This window comes from Patiria miniata, unplaced genomic scaffold, assembly GCF_015706575.1.
Source record: "Patiria miniata isolate m_02_andy unplaced genomic scaffold, ASM1570657v1 HiC_scaffold_12, whole genome shotgun sequence".
NCBI lineage: Eukaryota > Metazoa > Echinodermata > Asteroidea > Valvatida > Asterinidae > Patiria > Patiria miniata.
Window position 1 is genome coordinate 4,583,995 of NW_024037050.1, and position 15,660 is coordinate 4,599,654.

General features: G+C 41.6%; 2 protein-coding genes across 3 annotated transcripts; both read left to right on the forward strand.

The window, feature by feature from the left end:
* The first annotated feature begins 199 nt into the window (after positions 1–199).
* Positions 200–10,388, forward strand: LOC119745954 (alpha-ketoglutarate-dependent dioxygenase FTO-like). Of its 2 annotated transcripts, none has more exons than XM_038222676.1 (8): positions 200–354; positions 1,706–1,783; positions 2,591–3,236; positions 4,264–4,460; positions 6,040–6,180; positions 7,233–7,352; positions 7,973–8,091; positions 9,797–10,388. In XM_038222676.1, exons 1-8 carry the CDS (start codon positions 301–303, stop codon positions 9,993–9,995), a joined length of 1,554 nt encoding a protein of 517 aa, XP_038078604.1. In that variant the 5' UTR covers positions 200–300; the 3' UTR covers positions 9,996–10,388. The 2 variants fall into 2 exon arrangements, with proteins under 2 accessions (XP_038078604.1, XP_038078612.1); XM_038222684.1 differs by having other exon boundaries at positions 2,654–3,236.
* A 61-nt stretch (positions 10,389–10,449) lies between these two features.
* LOC119745970 (aquaporin AQPAe.a-like) lies at positions 10,450–12,822 on the forward strand. The gene is made up of 3 exons (XM_038222697.1): positions 10,450–11,350; positions 11,701–11,781; positions 12,496–12,822. Exons 1-3 carry the CDS (start codon positions 10,703–10,705, stop codon positions 12,766–12,768), a joined length of 1,002 nt encoding a protein of 333 aa, XP_038078625.1. The 5' UTR covers positions 10,450–10,702; the 3' UTR covers positions 12,769–12,822.
* The last annotated feature ends 2,838 nt before the right edge of the window (positions 12,823–15,660 follow it).

Below are 15,660 nucleotides of genomic sequence, written 5' to 3' on the forward strand. Positions count from 1 at the left end.
AAATTAGTAAATATTTCGCTCCGTAAATGTTCAGATATTTACATATCGAGATGGTTTGATACAGTAAATGTAATAATTGTAAATAATTTTATGTAATATTTTTTGCAACAGTTATCTGAAACTGAAATATTTTGCAAAAGTTATCTGAAACTGAAATTTACACTATCCAGACAGGTGGACAGAACAATATGTTAAGTAACACCATTACTACCGGAAATAAACAACTCCACGTGCACAGGCGCACGAAAGAACAACGAGCGGAAAATGTTCAGTGTTGAGGATCCGTGATTAAACCATCTAATGTCAAAAATGTCGAAGAAAAGACAGAATGAAGATCAGGGGAAAGAATTAAAGGTAGGTAATCACAAATGTCAAGACAGAGTAATCAAGTTTAGCGCGAAGTTGTCACCGGCTTGAGTCAGTTGTCAGTGTGATTATAGCTGGAGTTACCCAGCCCTGAGTTTTATCATTGGGTTGTCTATTACTAGGGCTGGAGCGAATTTTTCTCGTAACTTGTAGTATTTGCAAAAAAATTTGGAAAATGTTCAATTTTGTCCCCGTTACACACTAAGTGCAACTGCAACTCACCCCAAACTTGCCTGGAATAACCATTACACAGGTCCTTGAAGTAAAAAACGATCCACGATGAAGATTCAGCCTACAATTGCAGTGAAAACAGGAGGAATAACCGCTAACTTGACAACCTTGCTGGATTGGCCAGGACCGCAATTGGTTTGTGCACAAAAAAAATTGTGTACAATGAATGGCGGTCACAGAGAGAGCGATCGCTGTCAACTACTCGTTTTTGCCGGCTGCGCTGGCTGTTGGCGCATGACGTCACGCGGAAGCGTAACGTCGATGACTGTTTCATGCACTAATATGAGGTTTACCACTCGCATCACAGCTTTGGTACTGGAACCGCAACCAATAGTGCATGAAACAGTCATCGGGTGTTACGCTTCCGCGTGACGTCATGCGCCAACAGCCGGCAAAACCGAGTAGTTGACAGCGATCGCTCTCTCTGTGCCTGTTAATCGACCGCCATTCATTGTACATGTACACAATTTTTTTTGTGCACAAACCAATTGCGGTCCTGGCCAATCCAGCAAGGTTGTCAAGTTAGCGGTTATTCCTCCTGTTTTCACTGCAATTGTAGGCTGAATCTTCATCGTGGATCGTTTTTTACTTCAAGGACCTGTGTAATGATTATTCCAGGCAAGTTTGGGGTGAGTTGCAGTTGCAATTAGTGTGTAACGGGGACAAAATTGAACATTTTCCAAAAATTTTTGCAAATACTACAAGTTACGAGAAAAATTCGCTCCAGCCCTTATAGACAACCCAATGATAAAACTCAGGGCTGGGTAACTCCAGCTAGTGTGATTATTCCTCCACACTGTCACCTGGTCACACTTACCGCATGTACCGTGCGGAATATGGTGCAGGGAATTTAAGTCATTGTCTTGTTGTAACAATCAACGTCTTACGACGTAAACTGACGTACCAAACTGACTGTGGTGATAGGAGATAAAATCATTTTCTGTCATCATGCTTGTGTGTTGCCCTAATACTATAGCTCAATATGAAAGCATGGTAGTCGTGGTAGTTTTTTTTAGACTGGAAGTTATCCGTTTGAAAACTTTTGTACCCGTTTTATATGAACAGTGTGAATGGAAGAATGTGTGCAGAATTTGTTTTTACTACACAGAGAAAGAAACTGTTATCTGAGGTTGCCAGAGGAAAGTTACAGTTTTTGATGCCTGATCATCCAGACTTCAAATCACTGGTAATATGAATTCTTGACGGAGTTTTGACAAAATACTATCCCAGAATCGGACTTGAAATACATTTTCCAATTCTTGGTTTCATCATTGGCTTTGGGCGATCTCTAACTATTAAGCTCTTGGATTCAAACACCGGCTAAATTTATGCCCTACTTTAAAAAAATTAATAGATACATCCCCACTTTTAAATAATCAGAAAAAGTTCTGATGTTGTAGATGATCAGCGAAAAAAATTCTAGACCCGAAGTCAAACCAGATAGCATAAGACCGAAGTTTCACTTCTTGTTAACTGTTCGTGATACAAATGTTTTTATTCGTTATACAGTGTTCAAATATTCATGACTCGAATTGACTCGATCTAAATATTTGACTCGACTTGACTCGACTCGACTGCACACTGTGACTCTACTCGACCTTCTTGACCTAATGACTCGACTGGACTCGAGTCAATGCTTTGAAATAACTCAAATTGCCTTGAGTCACTGAACTTGTGTCACAAAAATCAGTGACTCGTTACAACTCTGTTAAAACCTTTGTGAAGAATGGCTCTGAACTTATTTGTGAATGTGAATAAGGAAAAGTTGAGGCACACTGAAAATAAATGTTGTTTTTGATCCATGTTGTTGAAGTATATTTTAGCAATTACATATGTATCAACTGGGTTTTTTTTTTTCAAATGATGTTAATAGACATTTATTGTGAGTAATGAAACATTTTTATACAAATGTATCAAAATAAGTTACCCCTTGTTTACATAGATCTGCATTTTTTATAAAATAACAATTGGTTATTTTGCCACTGCAAAACAGATGCGAGAGAAGTATTTCAACTTTGCACATGAACCCTGCAGCTGTATTCCAACATCCCTGCAGGAGGAACTGCCATGGGCGTTGAACATACTCCATCACCATGGTTACTTCTATCGGGACTGGGTGAAGGTCAAGGGTCAAACCGTCCAGACACCAGTGTCTCGTACTCTGATTGGTGAACCGGAGACAACATATAAGTACCTGGGCTTGCGTCTGTTTGCAATCCCATGGTGCTTCGGAGATCATCAAGTGGAGAGCGAGGTCGAACTGGCTTGTGGGATTATTGGAAAGCTTAACGATCACTTCAAAGCCGTCTCTAGGAAGTTACTTCTTGAAAGAGCAGCAGAAAAGACTGAGCCAGAGTCTTGTATCTCCCAAGGAGCTGCACAAAGTCCTCTGCATCACAGTCCAAACGAGGAGACCAAGAGTTGTTCAGAACAAAAGCCGACAACTTGTAGCCCATCCATCGAAGAGGGAACCGATTTCAATGTTGTGCTCATCAACTACATGGACCCAAAGGATCCAGACCTGAGATTGAAGGCGGAGCCTTATTATGGGATGGGCCCTCTGGCTGTCAGCTGGCACATGGATAGTAATCTGGTCCAGGGCTCCACTGTGGCTGTATACAACCACACCTGCTCATCAGGTTGTAATAATTGGCCATATTTCTGATCCTGAATGATCTTTTTCTGGGGAAAAGGTTGTAAAGGCCTGTTCATACTTCATGCTATTTGTCAGGAAGCATTTGCTGCGAACTTCATCGGAGTTGAAATGTGTTTAACTTTTGCGAATTTGCAGCACAAAAATTTGCCCTGACGTCACATATTAGCGTTCGCTTTTGTGCGAAGTATGAACTAGCCTTTAGGCCAAAAAAAAAGGTCTCCGGTTTCTGGTACGGAGCTTGCCCAAAAAGTGGTGCGGCAACGCGGCTTTTTTTTTTTTTTTTTTTTTTTTCTTCAAATGTCGGCTGATGACTGCAAATGATGCCCGACTAAATTTAGTGCAAATATATGGGAGTTAATAGCAGAGAGGCCACATAAAGCTTATACTCGATCGTAACCCCATCTGAAAACATGTTAAAATTGTGCAGCAGCAGGATTCCAGTCAAACCAGTGAGTTTGGCGCTTTGGAGACATCATCTTACATTGAAATGTTTTAATTTTGCTGGCGTGCATGGCTACTGCGATGCACGTGTATACCAGAAACTGGACCTTTTTGGGGGGCGGGGGCCTTAGACAGAATTTTGTGACATTTTGAGTAGCATTCTCCCGTGGCTTCAAGTTTACACCATATTAATACATTACTTATTGTTAACTGTGCTGTGACTCTCATTAACCTGACAATTAAAAGGCAATGATTATGACATCATGAAAACTCTGTCTGAACACATTTAGGACAATTATGCAGGGATTAAACAAACACAAGTCACAAGTAAAAAAGGATGGACAGTGAACAAATTATTTGCAGAAGTTCATTTGAATAGTTTGTTTTTTGACTTAAGACTTGAGACTGAATGATTCGTGAATGACTCGTGATTGACTTGTGATTGACTTGTGATTGACTTTGAACTTTGTGATTCAAGGAACAATGAAAGGTGAGGCACACAATCTTCTTGCACATAATTTTTCAAAATATTTCCAGATGTTAATTCCTGTGTTTTAAACCCGCAACAGATGGAGACAGTTCAAGCGACTCCTCTGATTGGATGGTTGGCCTCAAGGTGTCATGGGATATCGAGACACCAGGCGTGGTCGTACCTCTACAAACTGGCGAGTCATACTTCATGTTGGGGGATCTGAATGATACCCATCAGCATTGTGTAGTGGCTGGTGGCCAGGCTAGGTTCAGCACAACTCACCGAGTTGCTGATGTAAGTTTTGGTTAGCTTTAACCCATCAGCATTGTGTAGTGGCTGGTGGCCAGGCTAGGTTCAGCACAACTCACCGAGTTGCTGATGTAAGTTTTGGTTAGCTTTAACCCATCAGCATTGTGTAGTGGCTGGTGGCCAGGCTAGGTTCAGCACAACTCACCGAGTTGCTGTTGTAAGTTTTGGTTTGTTTTAACCCTTTACCCACTGTAGCGCCTGAAACCCCCTAGCACGCTAAAGTTTAATTGATTCTTCAGTGAATAAACACTATGTAATACATGTGCTAATGGTTAAAGAGCAACTGCCAACAAGTAAAGAAAATAAAATTTCCAACCCAAATTATAGTCATTACTCTGAACTCAAGTCATATACATGTTTGTTATTTAAATTAATTGGCAATTCAGGCGATTCACGATGCAGTGTGCCACCAAGTGTCTGCCATGGAGAGTCCATTTTTCAAGTTTACAGCCGACAAAACACGGCCCACTTGAATGAGGGTCAGTAGACTACTTGAGCTAATTTGTTATAGATTGGGGCACAGTGTTTTGATCAAAAGAAAAGGGCAAACAGATACTCAAATCGTACTGACTATGAAACTATTGACCGAAAAAAAAAAATTTCAAATGTCCTGCGCTGCAAATTTGTTGACCATGTCCCACAATGCACTGGGAAAAATCAACTCTCCATGGCAAACTCTTGGTGGCGCACAGCATTGTGAATCGACCGACTTGTGATTGTCCCTTGTGACACTCACCTTCTGAAATGGAGCACATCATAAAATCTTCATTTATATGAATGTTCTTGAAGTGGTGATATCAGAGGTCTGTATGAACATTTCTGTCTGAATTGCACTCAAAACATTCGTGCAAACAAAGTTTGTCACACAAATCAACAAGAACGATGCACAAAGAAATTGACTGAAGCAGGATTTGAACCTGCGACCTCTGGAATGTTGTACCTGTGCTCTACCAACTGAGCTCTCATGCCCTGTGTTGGCAGTCTCCTTGAGATGTAGTGTTAAGAAGCCATAAACCTGTATGTGCCATGTAGCCAGGGTTCCCACTCATCCAGTGATCATCCAGCATCCCTCAGTCAACTTGCATCCTTCTCAGCTTCACCGGTTTTGAGCTTCACCAGTTTGCATCCTTCTCACGCCTCACCGCACCTATCCTTATAACATCACATCATCGTTGGAGTCCCTCATTGTCCTGATGACAAGCAGGGCATACTGTTCGAAACGTTGAGTTTCTCCGGTTCTTTTCAGAACCACACATACTCACAAAAGAGATTTATTCACATGGTGCTACCGCAAACTTTTCTTGTCTTACAATGTAGATCCCACTCAAAGTCACGATGCTAGCAACATAGAGATTGCTGCAAATCTGGGAAACAGCCATTAGTGATCACTCAAAGAGTCGGTTTCCATCTGTGCTTTAGTTGACGATTTGGCAGTAGGCAGCAGGGATTCTCTATTAATTTTGCAACCTCTTTCTGATCATAATAATTGACTACAATGGAAGATTCATACTACATTTTGTATAACACAATAAAAAACATGTACAAAAACCTCTCTTTCTTATAGTGCTGTCAGGGAACTCTCCCATACATCCAGCGCCGATGCAAAGAGGCGCTGAGTAACCTTGGTGAGACTGAGAATGGAGAATATAAACTGACATCTTTGGCCGCTGACCATCTTGAGTTGACCGAAACTATACATAATGAGGTGAGTAGTGAGCATTCAGCTCCTCAAACCTCACAAGTTTGAACCCAAGTCTAGAGTGGTTTGCCTGAATCCCATTTTGTTTACCAAAAAAAAATGGTTTTGAGAGGATGCTTTAAAGGGAAGATACAACATTTGCAAACATCAAAAAACAAATGATCAAATTATCACAAAATATCTTACTGGACTGTTAGGGAAAGCAGTCTAAAGCATCCTGTAAAGTTGTGGCTCCTAGTGTGCTGACATTTTCAAGAAAAACTGTATTTTTCCAAGGCTGGTTGGCCGACTAGCGTTGGAGAAAACTGGCTTTTTTTCAAAAACTGTTCCTAATTTTTCATAATTTAGTTTGTCTGCATGTTCTTTGCAATTGATTACACACCTGTGGAGACTACAAGCCTGCTAGATTGATTCTCTGATCTTACAATTCCCCAAAGTTTATAAATTGCTCTATTTCATCTTAAGTGGGGTCAGGGAACCAGACTACAAGAATATGATTGGTTTTCTTGGTTTTTCCAGCATCTACGAACCCAAAACTTGAAACAAGTCAGTGTAACAATATTTGCTATAACATACTTATCCTCCAAATCCATTTATTTCTGAAAATTGCAGCAAAAGCAAATGTTGTACATTCCCTTTAAAATTAATTCATGGGAAGAAACAGTTTTTGAGAATCTGATTTCTATCTAGAGTTTTAGTAGAAATGTCCAGAATGTTTTTAAAATCCTGTTTTTTTTTATTTGGGGTAATGTCTTGCATTTACATGTGGGGAACTTTGAAGCAATTGACCTATCGCCATTTGCAAGTAAGCCACGCCCCTTAGACAACCCTACGGAATTTGCGTACACTAAGTTTTGTTTGTCTCAGATTTTGCCCGTTCCGCATCCATTTGTGTATCATGTAATTGCACAATATGTTCTGCGTTGACGCGATTTTAACGTGATTCTACCGCGATAGGTCAATTCTGGCAAAAATGCCCTTTTTCGATGGTGCATTTTATTAAATCAATTTAAAATTGGGGGGAAAAAATGAATGCCATTGTTTTTGATTATTTGTAGGTGGAGTTTGAATGGCTACGTCAATTCTGGATGCAAGGATCTAGGCATGCCGTTGAGAGGAAGAGCTGGGTACCAGCTATGGAGCACCTGGAGGCTGATTGGCACAAGATGGAACACATGGTAGGTTGGGACCAGTGATAAGAGATTTAAAGGGAAAATACAACATTTGCAAACATCGAAAAATAAAACTACAAGTTGTTATGAAATACCTTACTAGGATGTTGGTAAATAACAGTCTAAAAGATCCTGTAAAATTATGGCACCTGGTGTGAAGTCATTTTCAAGAAAAAGGGGTACTTTTGTATACATTTCCAACGGTGGTCGGCCGACTACTGTTGGAAAAACCTAACTATTTTTCAACTACTGCTCCATATTTTCCATTTTTTTTTCCAGTCCAAATTTTGTTTACTATTGGTTCCATGCATGTTCATGAACGGGTACAGGCCAGCTAGACTGGTTCCCTTACCTTTCAATTTTCCGGCATTTTGACCCATTTCATTTTTAGTGGAGTCAGGGAACCAGACTACTTGAACATTTTTGTTTTTCTTGGTTTTTCCAGCATTTTCGAAAGCAAAACTTCAAACATGTCAGTGTAACAATATTTGATCTATTATACCAACCCCCCAATAGTTCATTTCTGAAAATTACAGCAAAAGCCAATGATGTACATTCCCTTTAATTAGGCTACTTTTGAAAGTGACATGTGCTGAATAGCAAATTTTTCGTGGTATTTCTGACAGACAAAACTTGCGGTCGAGGAAGCGAATGTTCTTGATGACGAAGAAGGTTCTGCAATTGCCGAGGTACTTCTCCCACATCTCGAAGAAAGACAGAAGTTGAGACAGGATTGTCTTGATAAGTAAGCCTCAGTGATGTCTACCTCTTTAAGTCTTTTTGCTGCTCTCTGCCTGTCTGTTCTAAAGTCAGTGAGATAGGTAACCAGTCTGATTCACAGGTAGTGGTGGGAGAAATAAGAGATTTCAAAATCCAAATATCTTAATTTTTTTATTCCAACCGAATAACACTTATCCGATTTTACTTGCATAGTGAAACGTGGCACCGCACCGTGGCGACCGTACATAATCCATACACGTACACGTTGTGTGTCTCTGCACACGGCACCAATGCACAAAAGCTGTGGTTCCTGTCACGTCCGCAAAAGGCGAATAGCTGCAAATAATTTGATGACGTTCCAATTTAGAAAGGTGTGATTGGACACTCCACATGTTAGCCCCGCCTACACTTATCTGTATTCGCATACGAGGTCGTGCGCTAGAATTCCAGCGCAACATAAAGAAGAACATAAGCTTTTGCCGACGATTGAACCAAGGCGCTAGATTGGGTCCAACTGATTTGCATAGAAATGGTGGCTGCGTGAGGTCGCTGTTCGCGCTGTATTTTTAATGCACCGCATGCATAGCGTTTACCGCGCTACGGCCGGGATGAATAATAACTAGCGCCTTGACCAAGGCTAGATTTCACCTTAAGTTTCCATTCTGCTCACGGTCATTTCAACAAAAAGTGAAGAGTGAGGTGCCGCATGCAATGCTGTTCACAATGATTTGGACAGGTGTAGTTTGCAGGATTGAATGACCACAAGGCCTCCACAAAAAAAAACACTCCAGAGGTGTAATGTTGAAAAAATGGGTGGGAACGTTAGTGAATGAATGTGCTTACAATCAGAGACCATGGAGCAAATGGGGGGATGTTCCAGTTGATTTCTTTAGCTTGTGTGACAAAAAAAATGGAAGGCCTAATTGTTGTGTTGCCTAAAAGTCCGGATTTGAATCCCATCACTATTCACAAGTGACAGTCTGTCGGGGAGTCAGTCAGTCAGTCAAGGGGGGGGGGGGAAGTCAGGGGGAGGGAGTCAGTCAGTCAATCAATCAGTTAGTTACAAAATGGGCAATTCCACGGTTACTCACGTTACATTTTCATACCGTGAGTAACCAATTTTGTGCGTCTTGTTTATCATACATAACACATTTTTCTGGATGTCATCTATGGTGCTTAGGTAGGGCTAGGTCTACTCTATCTACCATGGGGATAACAGATATTAAACCTTTTCAGTAAGATAATTACAGCCCAAGGAAACTCAAAAGTACATCAAAAATGTAACGTGAGTAAAACCGTGAAATTGCCCACGATGACTCTCAGATTGGCCCTCTCTTGGACCACACCTAAAAAATCCTTTTTACGTTTTTCTCTTAGGCATACATAGAACTCTCCTCTTGTCAGGCAAACAGGGATTTGAAATCTCAGCTTTAAAGCTGATTTCAGCTTTTTTGTTATGGATTTCAGCTATTTTCCCTCACTTGCTGTGTACAAAAGTATAGGAGATTTCCAAGTTCAGCTTTTTACACCTTTTTCAGCTGTTTTCAGCTATTTTTGTCAGTGGTCACCACACCTCTGGCAAATTTCAAATGAAATTGCCACAATAAAGATATTAAAAGTGTTGTGGCCTTTTTAAGTCTTCATGTTAATATGCCCGTTCAGTTGAAAGAATGTACAGACAAGTTGACTTTGCCTTTTGACCTTGAAAATTGCAATTTCTCTTTTTGCAGATTTTCACCCAAGATCTTAGAGACAATGCATGCCGACTTCTTGCCCATCCACAGACCCAAGTGGGAGGATGATGACCTCTCTCGACCTTTACCCTTTGACCTCAGCAATATTATCAGCAACATGAGACTTGTCACTAAGCATGGGAAGAAAAGTTGTATCAGTGACTCTGAAAGTTCGGACAGTGATTACCACAGCTGACAACTTCTCAATGCATTGTGCAAACCTTCCTGGCAAGTTTGAAAACACAAATACTGCCAGTGTCTTTTATTTGCTAAATCTGAATTGAATGCATAAAGATATTGCTTACCGAAATTCCGAAAGTAAGATCAATTGTAAGACAGATAGATTTTATAAAAGCTATATTTTAAATATATTTAATCATTATGTTCTTTAATCAAACTATTCAGTTATTGAAGAGTCGATCCTGTATGCATTTTGTTCTTATTTAAAGGGATCATTTAAATTCCATCAGTTTTACAGTTAAGTTTGTATTTGCAGTTGGTACTTTACCGTCTGTGGTCAATTAGGTGATTTGTTTTGCTTTGTGTTTACCAGTGCAGATGAATTATATGTTTTGACTTTGACCCATTATGAAGCAGAGTCCATAATCATTAGTTTCTTGTTTGTGGGTTGGTTGAAACTACTTGCTGTATAGGAGCTACTAGCTATTCGTTGTCACAACCCCACTTGATAATGGGAGTATTTGATAAGGATCTCTTCGTTATTTACTGTTACAAAGCTGTCAAAATTGGGTCGTCAATTTAATCTCATTAGCCGCTCACAAGATTAATAGCAAATACGTTATGACTACATGATGTGCATGAATTTCGCATGATGTGCGTCATGGTCAGAGTGGAACAAACGAATTGTGTTTTGATGAGATCGAATGAATTCTGTCTGCCAAAATGGATGTCATTCGTAAAAGACTTCGTGGTATCAACGCTGCTACTATTTTCCTGTCTTACCACAAACTGTTGAATGAGTCGCCCCCGGGTCGGCGGCGGCACGAAGTCGTCTATGAGACTGTGGTTGGGGATTTAATCCTATGGCGCGCAGTCTTCACAGAATGCCTAGCCGTGTTTCTCTTCGTGTTCTTGGCGGCTGGGTCGTCGGTGGCCTGGCCGGGGGGTAATGCTCCCAGCAACCTCCACGTCTCGCTGTCTTTCGGTCTCGTCATCGCATCCTTGGTGCATTGCTTCGGAGATGTGAGCGGGGCGCACCTCAACCCCGCCGTGACGCTACCGCTGATGTTCTACCGAGAGCTCAGCCTGGTACGCGGGCTGCTCTACATCGTCGCGCAGTGTCTCGGGGGGTTTCTGGGCGCGGCCTTGCTCCGAGTGGCCACACCTACTGACCCACGGTATGACACCACCCTGGGGTGTACCCTGCTTGGGGAGAATGTCTCAGCTGGCCAGGGGTTTATTGTAGAACTTGTTGCCTCCCTTCAGCTAGTATTCACCGTGTTTACGACGACAGACCCTCGGAGGAAGGACAACAGAATCCCGCCTGCGCTGGCCATTGGTGTTTCAGTAGCACTCGGTTTATTATTTGCAGTAAGTTGAAACCATAAACAAAATTGTACATTTTTTGAATGTCATTTTATTTTAACTAAATAAGTTACTTTCGTTATCTTTTTTTTTCTTTTTAAACAACTAGGCGTTTTGCATTAAAAAAACACTTGCACTAAATGTTTTCCTCTACTACACAATGCATTTTTTTAATCACGTTATTTCAAATATTAGATGCCGTATTTTGTTTAACAAGTGTTTGTAACTTTGTTTTCCAACACCATACTACGGCAGTATCAGTTCATCCCACGTTGTTTACTTAACACAATGATGATTGGTCAGATTCCATTCTCTCGCCGCCATTTTGTTGACTTTGCTCTCTCTTGATTGGTCAGATTCCATTCACTGGCGCCAGTATGAATCCTGCCCGGTCCTTTGGCCCAGCCTTATCGGCAGGGAACTGGAGTAATCACTGGGTAGGTCATCAATGTTTTGACAATTTACTACTCGTAAATCGTAATTCATTTAAAAACACAACAAAATGCAGACAAAAATGGAAGATACCAGAATGAAATCTCGCGTAGTTATCTTCTTAATAGCATGCATGGCGATCACAGTTTCTTTCGAAAGACACCCAAATCTATTCGTGTGTGTTTTTCGTTTGAGAGAGATGCCGATCTGAAAGAAATAAAACATGGCTAATAATCTTTGACGAGTTCTTCGCCATATCTATGATGATTATGATTTGTTTGATTCACTTCTTTGCATTTTGAAGAGGACCTTCTGGAAACGTTATTTCCGAAATCTTCAAAAATTATGAGTTTATTGAGGAAAGAACGTGGAATACCTTTTGGACAATTTTCACCAACAGAAAGGGAAGACACGATCGGACTGTATCATTCCTGGCTTGGCAGACTGCTGGGCTGACCCAATACAAGCTTCGGCTTTTTGTCTGACCTCCCCGTACTATAATTTCAAGTTCCGTTAAACAGTTTGTTCCTATGTATTGTGACCGTACCTTAAAGTAAACCTTAAACCTGAGGCTGAAACTTTGTCCAATATTTTGAGATGTCCCAATAAGTAGTTAACAAATAATGACATCAATCAAGATGGCTCATCAATAGGAGAACAGTTTTGGCCCATTCTCTACGGTCCAATGAAATGTTGCATTTTTCTTTCAACTCCGGTAGCTGTACTGGATAGCCCCGCTCCTAGCCGGCCTGATTGCCAGCACGGTGTACCGTCGCCTCTTCGCCCCGGGCACTCTAATCGCCGGCAGCAAGCCGGCCACCACGGCCAGACGACGACACCGGCAGCGGGTGGAGGAGGAAGCCGAAACGGGAAGCATTCACGGAAACACCCTGGAAGAAGACGTCAGTGAGAGAGTGGCGCTGACTCCACCTCATCACGCTGATGAGATCACCAACAATGTGACGGGGTCGCACATTATCACTGATGTTTAGCAACTGTCTTTATGCTGCATTTAGTAGGATGGATGGGTGGGGCTGGGTGGGTAGGTGTATGCACACAGCAGTGTTCCACGTTTCTTCGCCTATTAAGACAAATTGCTTTTAACAAGAATTCAAAGGAAGCAGAATGGCCTAGCGGTGATTCTTATTCACGAATCGCAGAGCCCGGGTTCGAATCCCGTGGGTGTATTTTTGCTTTTCAACGCACGCATTCAGTCACTATAAGAGGTTTTATTTCCCGTCGTAAAATACCAACTGTACCTTAGCTTAATGGGTAAGCACTACGGCTGGTACTGTCCGTGAGTTCCAGGTTGGCGCCTTCGTACAGGTTCAGGGCATGTGGGCTTAGGGCTTATGGTGCCGCCCTGTTCCTCCCTTAGCTCTTTGCTTTTACATGACGCCTGGCCCTCCGGGGTTATATGGATGGATAGGGAAGGAAGTGTGTATTGGTCGGGGACGCCGAGATCCCAGAAGAGTCCTAAGGGATTTGCTGGGGCATTGTTATGGCTCAGACCGATCCCTGAATGTTTGGCTAGCACATAACTTTTTGATTTTTTTTTAAATACAACATTTGCAAACATCGGAAAATAAAACTACCAAGTTTTTACGAAATACGTTACTAGGATGCAAAAGACAGTCTAAAGCATCCTGTAAAATTATGGCACCTGGTGTGAAGTCATTTTCAAGAAAAATGTACGGCGTACCACCGTTGGAAAAACCTTTCAACTACTGCTCTAAATTTACCATTTTTTCAGTCCAAATTGTGTTTGTTATTGGTTACATGTTCATTAACGGGTGCAGGCCAGCTAGACTGGTTCCCTTATCTTACACTTTTTCGGCATCTATCAATAAAGTGGAGCCAGGGAACCAGAGTACTTGAGCATTTTTGTTTTTCTTGGTTTTTCCAGCATTTTTGAAAACAAAACTTCAAACATGTCAGTGTAACAATATTTGATCTATTATACTAACCTCTCAAATCTGAAAATTACAGCCAAAGCCAACGATGTACATTCCCTTTAAAACTTTGGTTAAGTTTGATATTTACATCTGCTCGGCAGGTCTACGGTAATATTAAAAACGAAACAAAGGTCAATGTCTTAAATCAATGAATATCTAATAATTGAATGTAATCAAAATTAATTTTCGTTCGATCAATATGTCTACCATTATTAATGGCGTAATTTTCAATTGACTTAAGAAACGCCATATACAGTATTATACGGGGGGGGGGGAATAAAGATGTAATGTATATTATAACTCGCACCATACTTTCAATGGGAGCGATGTTCAAATCTGACGATTATTAACACTACAGATATCCCCTAGCCTAAACGAGCTGCCTCTGTCCGTATTTTGTGCACAGTCGGACGATAAACAAGTATAATTTTCTTGGGTATCGGAGAGGGGGTGGTTTGTAAAGACTGCCCTTTTCTATTCTAATGTCCTTTTTTTCACCAGCGCTTACACCTTCCCCAATATTTTGCAAAGATTGCCCCTTTTTTAACAAGTGCCCCTTTTTTTTCTGGACAAGTGCCCTTTTTTAAAAGTAGGTGGTGGCCTTTTTGGTGCCATCGGCCGTTTCGGGTGCCTTTTTTGTTAATTTCGTTAATTCCGTGAGTGTGCATAATCGTCGGTTTACAGCGCCCCCATCAACAGATGGTACAGCCCCCCCCCCCACCCCCCCCCACCCCCCCCCCCCCCCCCCCCCACTATTTGATTTTACGGAGGTCCGAAGAAAACAAACGTGTCTTCATTTCAGGACGGATGTGCAAGTGCCCTTTTCAAAAAATGTTCACCCCCCCCCCCCCCCCGATACAAATGACCGTGCTACGCCTGTAGTGTGAATTAGATAGTATATGCCGGTGTGACAGGTAATTCTGTCCCCCCTGGTAAATGTGTCCCCCCGGACACAATTACCGGCTCGTGACCCGGTAAATGTGTCCGGGGGACACTTTTACCTAGGTAAATTTGTACCCCTCCAGGTAAAAATGTCCCCCTGCCCAACGGTGAAAGTGTCCCCCTGGTAAATGTGTCCCCAATGCAGCGGCGCAACATCAGATCGTGTCAAAAAAGTCTTTCTTAATATGATTCTAAATAACAATGTTGTTTATAAGTGGAATTAAACACAAATTTCTATGAGAACTCAAAGGAGACAACGTACAGAAATAATTTCGGCCCATGTCAAGCAATCAATTAATTAATTTCAACTTTAATTAAAAGCGGGACACTCCTTATTCGTTAATTCTGAATACGGGTAGTGCGCGCAAGTTTCAGAAGTGAAGCCCGCCATTTCAAACCAGCTTTTAAAACTGTGTAACTTGACCGGCAAAAGCAAACAAGCAAATTAATTTGTCACAGGATGTTAACGTCCTTTAATTTTCGTTCTGAACAGATTATCAGAATTTTGTAAAAAAAAAACAGGTAGGCCCTACATACCACGTAAATGTCATACTGAATGTGTGCGTGACGATGGAGTATTTCAAATGATCTCTCAAAAATAATTGCTGCCTCGCTGAATATTTTTGTTTTTCCTTTTACCGATATTCCTAGGGCCAATCTTACGCACCTCGGAGCAGTGGCATAGCGGGGGAGGGGGAGGAGGTTTTGCAGAATGGCAAATTGCAACCGGCTATATCAGCGCGGATCCAGGAGTGGGCCGCGGGGGCACGTGCCTCCCGTCAAATTAAGTCCACAAAAAAATAAAATGAATAAAACAGGGGGGGGGGGAGATGGGGGAGGTGAGAGAAATGGAGGGAAGGAGGGGGCAACCTTCTAACAACAATACCGTTGCTGATATGAAACATCAGCGGCCTGCCGGCAAACATTGTGTATACTGGCCGTATGACACATACGGCCATCTTTTTAAGAAAGTCGAAATAGCTGAAG

Excerpts from the sequence above, each read along its gene's own strand:
- LOC119745954 (XM_038222676.1), top strand. The coding sequence starts at position 301 with ATGTCAAAAATGTCGAAGAAAAGACAGAATGAAGATCAGGGGAAAGAA. Across the intron at positions 6,181-7,232 it reads CCGAAACTATACATAATGAG|GTGGAGTTTGAATGGCTACG; the intron begins GTGAGTAGTGAG and ends GATTATTTGTAG. Across the intron at positions 8,092-9,796 it reads AGACAGGATTGTCTTGATAA|ATTTTCACCCAAGATCTTAG; the intron begins GTAAGCCTCAGT and ends CTCTTTTTGCAG.
- LOC119745970 (XM_038222697.1), top strand. The coding sequence starts at position 10,703 with ATGGATGTCATTCGTAAAAGACTTCGTGGTATCAACGCTGCTACTATT. Across the intron at positions 11,351-11,700 it reads CACTCGGTTTATTATTTGCA|ATTCCATTCACTGGCGCCAG; the intron begins GTAAGTTGAAAC and ends TTGATTGGTCAG. Across the intron at positions 11,782-12,495 it reads GGAACTGGAGTAATCACTGG|CTGTACTGGATAGCCCCGCT; the intron begins GTAGGTCATCAA and ends CAACTCCGGTAG.